At 44.3% G+C, this 5,951-nt stretch overlaps 1 protein-coding gene across 1 annotated transcript in view; it reads left to right on the plus strand.

The window, feature by feature from the left end:
- SARC_10606 (hypothetical protein) overlaps nucleotides 1–5,951 on the plus strand; it is a gene marked incomplete at both ends in the record, with an annotated part of 16,983 nt that overhangs the window by 2,029 nt on the left and 9,003 nt on the right. The window contains 6 exons of the mRNA XM_014295346.1: nucleotides 795–974; nucleotides 2,206–2,365; nucleotides 3,163–3,297; nucleotides 4,070–4,224; nucleotides 4,689–4,900; nucleotides 5,586–5,820. Of these exons, the coding sequence (XP_014150821.1) occupies nucleotides 795–974; nucleotides 2,206–2,365; nucleotides 3,163–3,297; nucleotides 4,070–4,224; nucleotides 4,689–4,900; nucleotides 5,586–5,820 (1,077 nt within the window). The remainder of the gene's footprint in view (nucleotides 1–794; nucleotides 975–2,205; nucleotides 2,366–3,162; nucleotides 3,298–4,069; nucleotides 4,225–4,688; nucleotides 4,901–5,585; nucleotides 5,821–5,951) is intronic.

The raw sequence follows: 5,951 nt of genomic DNA on the forward strand, positions 1-5,951 counted from the left end.
ACACTTATATGTAACTATCTAAGTTATACTACGGAGTTGTATATTTGTTATAGATTTTAAGCGTACTTGATACACTTATATGTAACTACCTAAGTTATACTACGGAGTTGTATATTTGTTATAGATTTTAAGCGTACTTGACATATTTATATGTAATTATCTAAATTATACTACATAGCTGTATATTTGTTATAGATTTTCAGCGTATTTGATACATTTATATGTAACTAACTAAGTTATACTACGTAGTTGTATATTTGTTATAGATTACAAGCGTACTTGATACATTTATATTTAACTGTCTAAGTTATTCTACGTGGTTGTATATTCGTTATAGATTTTAAGCGTACTTGATATATTTGTACGTAAATATTTAAATTATACTACGTACGGGTTATCAGACACACAATGTATGCCCATGACTTGCCTATTTACGCTTCACGTACACCCTTCATCGAGTCGGCAGTGTTTAACTCCGTTGCATGTCTGAATGTATGTGTGTGTACAAGGCAAGCCAATTCTCATTCATATCGCGCTGGGTTGCCTACCTCACGCGAGTATTCTAGATGAAAGCGACACACTTCAAGCAAAGTGACTGTATGATAGGTGTCGAAACAAAAATTGGTCGTACTGAGACTGAGCGCAAGGGCAGGCCCATACCCACTGGTCTTCCCACCTTCTACCTATTCTTTCTGACCGTAGCCGCACTCTCGCCATGCTCACGGGCAATCATACCCAACGCTTCTCATCAAACCAGCTCTCATCTCCTCGGTGTTGTTTACCTTTCATTGCAGGATCTGGAAGTGGGGGACCAGATGGTTCTGTATAATCGACCAGATGACATCCCCACCTTCGCCTCCATCTTCCGTAACCACGCGTACTTTAGACCGACCCTTTTGGGGTATCTGAAACGCACCAACGCAGCGCAGCAGCTGAAGATTAAGCGTCTCCAAATTGCCTACCGTAAATATCATGTATGTATACGGGTATATTGGATCTGCACACAGATCGGTTAGATGTATGCACAAGGATGTTAGATACACAGGCACAGATGACAGATACATACACATTTTTTATGAATATGAATTGACATAGACTGTTGGTGTATGTAAGTACAAGAAGCTGTGTTATCTGTTTTAATTTGTGTATTTTGTGTCTCGGATGAATGTTAATACGACTTTTTAATGTGTATGGTACATTGCTTGTCTGCATTGGAGTGCATGTAACATATAAAAGTCATCGCGCTCTCTCACGTGGTGCAAAGTATGTGTATATACACAAAGTCGCATATATTTATTTGTATATGTACAAATACATCTGTAGTTGCGATGATCTATTGATACATGTTCGACGTATCAAGTCATTTCTTTTGGTGATGATTAGAACATTTATGATCATGCCGCGGAGTCCACGTGATTGTGTACACGATTAAACGCATAAACTGCACATATCTGCATATTATCTTACGGCCTTCTGTGATCAGATGTTCACATTTCGGGAAAGCCTTAAATCATATTGTCACCTGCATCCAGATACATACGTAGATATGTTGATTTGTATATATGCAGTGATTAATGTCCACGTGGAGTGGATTTGCCAACATTGCCACTTACACCCATAAGGTTGCGTGCACTCTTTCATTTGATGTCATTTGCCCGTCTCAGAGGGATGCCCCCAACTATGGGCATACCGGCACTGCACTATCTGTTTAATTGCTGCGTGCAGCTTAACCTACTTCCTGCACAAGTTTATACTCCCGCTCACGCTCAGGCACACACTGTCACGTATCGATATACTTACGCGCATTTGCACATCCTCCCACAGAAATAGCCGCTACAAACATATACAGTACACCTTTACACTTCGGATTTCTCCCTCACACTCACGCTGCATCACTCACAAACATATATACATAGCCTGGAGCAGATACACGTACACATACACCTAAAATACAAGAACACACATAGACAAACGCTCTGGTATATAAACGCAATTTCATATTCACACAATCGCACATTCGCATAGGTATACTGTAGACATACACACGCATAGACATAGATACACACAATAGCACCTAAATCCACTCCTGATTCCCATACTCGTACAAACATACGCAACCATCCACATACACGTACAAGGTACAGTCATATATACACACTGGTACCTGAATCACTCCCTCATACCTACACCCGCACACATACATAGGAAGCCTGGGAGGCTCGCATAGAGCGGCAGGAAGCGATTGCTAACAAAAGCGGTCGTGCTCAGCGACAGAAAGCCTTCTTCGAGGCGCAATTCCCAGACATGGCACGGGGTCTGCCACCGACACGAGCCGAGGATAATATTAACAACCACTATACTACAGGTAAGATAATATCAACAACCACTATACTACAGGTAGGATCCACCTGTCGGAACAATGGTGCAGTGGGGTCTATTTGAATGGGTAGATGGTATTTCTGTGTTTGGGCTGGCCAAGTATGTAGTGTTGTATGCCTGTTTGCATATACTATGTGTGTAGGATCTGTGCATCTACATAATCTGCAGTGGGGTCTATTTGAATTGAGAGATGGTATTTCTCTGTGTTTGGGCTGGCCAAGTGTGTAGTGTTGTACGCCTGTTTGCATATACTATGTGTGTAGGATCTGTGCATCTACATAATCTGCAGTGGGGTCTAATTGAATGGAGAGATGGTATTTCTCTGTGTTTGGGCTGGCCAAGTGTGTAGTGTTGTATGCATGTTTGCATATACTATGTGTGTAGGATCTGTGCATTTACATAATCTGCAGTGGGGTCTATTTGAATGGAGAGATGGTATCTCTCAGTGTGTGTGCTGACCAAGTTGCAGTGTTGCATGCCCTACATTTTGGGTCACGATTTTAGTGCATTGGTCTGGTCAACGGTTGGGTTATGCGTTTATTATACTTCTTGTGCATATTGTGCTTGTTTTTGGGTTGAAGGTCTAGTACTGGTGCTTGGTGTGCTTATTGTGCCTGTTGTGCTTGTTTTAGGGTCTAGTATCTAGTAGTGATGCTTAGTGTGCTTTTTATGTCTGTTGTGCCTGTTTTAGGGTCTAGTATCTAGTAGTGATGCGTAGTGTGTTTATTATGCCTGTTGTAGTTGTTATATCTGCTATGCGTGTTGTGTTGATTCCGTGCGCAGCCCCATTCAACGTATCTGAGCTGCACGGCATGGTCTGTGCACGTGTGCGTACTGATGCCTGTGTGCGTCTTACGCGTATGCGTACTGTTGCTTGTGAGCGTCTTACGCGCATGCATTGGAAAGTATTTGCGAGGGGTGTGTCGTGCCTTGTGCCTGTGTGTTTGAACTTGGCCATGTCATATCCTCGCATGTTTGGCCCAATGCATACAAAACTCACACCATATCAGTCGTTCTCTTATACTGGAAATGGCCTGAGATCATAATCCAGAACCCACTTATTCAACCATACGTTCGATTTAGAAGGCTTTGATTCAACCCACACACGGCATCGGGGGTGGCTGCGGTGATATCGTAACCTGCTTGTATTCGCACCGAATCTGTACTACGAACTAACTCTATATCATAATCCCCATTCTTGATATGAAGATTAACTCTGCGTGATATCCCAAAACTTGACTGTTCTATGTCTAGGGCTTCGTGGGTGTGCTTGTGGTGGTTTCATAGTCTCAAGTGTCCGTCCAGTCTGCACCTATCGACCATCCCCAACCACATCCCATTCTACGACCAAAACACTTAATCTACTCTACATCCCCTATCTCGTTTGCCCTGTCTTTGAGGTTGCGGTGCTAACGTTTTCGGCCCGCATGTGGCAAATATAAACATATAAAACACTTTATATCACATACTCGTTTTAGAGGAAACCTAGATGAATCGAAAATCAAGGAACAAAACCATACTGGACTTCACTGGTCCTACCATTGCATGGCATGCTGCAGTGGTTGTGGTTTTGATCTTCTCCACATAGGCGCCCAGTCTGTACCATCACCCCGCAGAGTATACCACCAATCCGTTTGAACGCTGAGCAGTTCGCTCAGGCCCTCTTTCTGACTCATCTGTACCCTAGCAGGTCATCGAGGAGAAGTTGCTGTGGCGCCTACAGCCGACCCGTCGCATCTGTCACTGGACGTAGGGGGTCCCCCTGGCTGGGGCGGTCGCAGCAGCCGAACATCCCGAAGTTCGGGTTGGGGTGATGCTGTACGCAGTGATGCGGAGATGGAACAGGTAGGTGTGCGAACCATCTACCTACTTGTTGCGTCTTGTGGTGTGTGCGTAGGTTTGGGTGTGTTTGGGGATTACATTTGATTCTCTGGCGGATGTGGGGACCTCTGGTTGGGGGGTTGTATATTACCAGAAGTCACGGCGAATGAACACGTAATGCCATGTCGTATTATCCGATTCTTCAGAGTCTCGACAACCGATTTACTAATCTCAAAATACCTCTGAAGTTCAGAATATTTGGTGAAGCCGATAAAGTCTCTCATACTACGTATACCTACTGACTTACCCCCCTCCCCCTTCCTCTATCTCTCTCTCTCCCTCTCTCTCTCACTCTCTCTCTCTCACACACACACTCTCTCTCTCTCTCACACACACACACACTCTCTCTCTCTCTCACACACTCTCTCTCGCTCACCACACGCACACACACTCACTCTCTCACTCTCTCTGCGACTCCTGGGCTACAGGTACTGCTGGACCTACTCGCACAAGAGCGTTCGGATGAGAAGTCATTCACTGCTCTGGCGGCGGTGGTGCCACCGCTGATACTCAACAAGAAGGAGAAGGCCATGCGATACGACAACCGCAACGGACTGGTAGTCGATCTACCTACAGACATCATGGAACACAAGATGAAGATGCCCTGGAGAGACTCGGAAAGGGAGATATTCTCGGAGAAGTGAGTGTCTGTGCTGTGTCTACACATGTGTGGTGTAAGGGGGTGCGCTGTGGCCTATATGCGGGGATGTTTGTGGGGTGGATGCACGTGAGCGTCTTGTTCTGTGCACGTGTGTCGTTGGGGTGTGTGAGCAATTGGGCATGCCTGTCTCTCGCGATGTGTGTGTTTCTGTGGATGCTTAGTATTACGTTAATCTCTTTTTTGGGGGGGAGGGTGTTATGTGTTAGTTAGATTGGTAAAAAAAAAGGTCAAGGAGTGCATTCAGTTTCCACTTGCATCGTTCATTTTGATTTCATAGATTATCTATTTCTACGCTCATATCTATATAGCAAAAATAAGACTACACATTTCATATGCATAGATAGATATAGATGTATAAGTACACATAGATACAAATACAGACACACGCACGGAGACATAAAATTGCACACATACACATTCAACACATGAATGTCTACATGTATTTACATTTACATATACATATACAGGCAGATGCATGTGTACATATATATGCCCATACATTCACGTTAATCACAAGGCACTTACCTTTCATTCTGCGTGGAGCTCGTTTTTTGTTGAGACATACACAGCGCATTCTCTGTCACTCATGTAATACTACCATCATCACAATACCCACACATGCACGCACCCCTAAACCCTAAAAACTTTAAAACCACCCGTGCAGGTATCTTCTGTATCCAAAAGACTTCGGTAAGATCCAGACGTATATACCCTCGCACACGGTGTCTGAGTGTGTCGCATATTACTACGCATCGAAGAAGAAGGAGAAGTACAAGATGCGGCTGCAAGCGTACCACGCCAAGCGCAAGCGAACCCACGAGAAAGAGAAGGAGCGGAGCGAAAGAGGCGACCACACGGAAGATGCACAAGCCTCGCAACATCGCAAGGATCGAAACAAGGTGTGTGGCTATGTATGCACAGGCGAGAGGTATGCTGAGAAATGCATCCTTACAGCGTTTGTTATGGACTCAAGTAAGCAGTATGTGCACAAGATGTGTGGGAAACGCTCAGATAAGTGTTCATCTACACA

Source organism: Sphaeroforma arctica (genome assembly GCF_001186125.1).
Source record: "Sphaeroforma arctica JP610 unplaced genomic scaffold supercont1.1320, whole genome shotgun sequence".
NCBI classification, from domain to species: domain Eukaryota; class Ichthyosporea; order Ichthyophonida; genus Sphaeroforma; species Sphaeroforma arctica.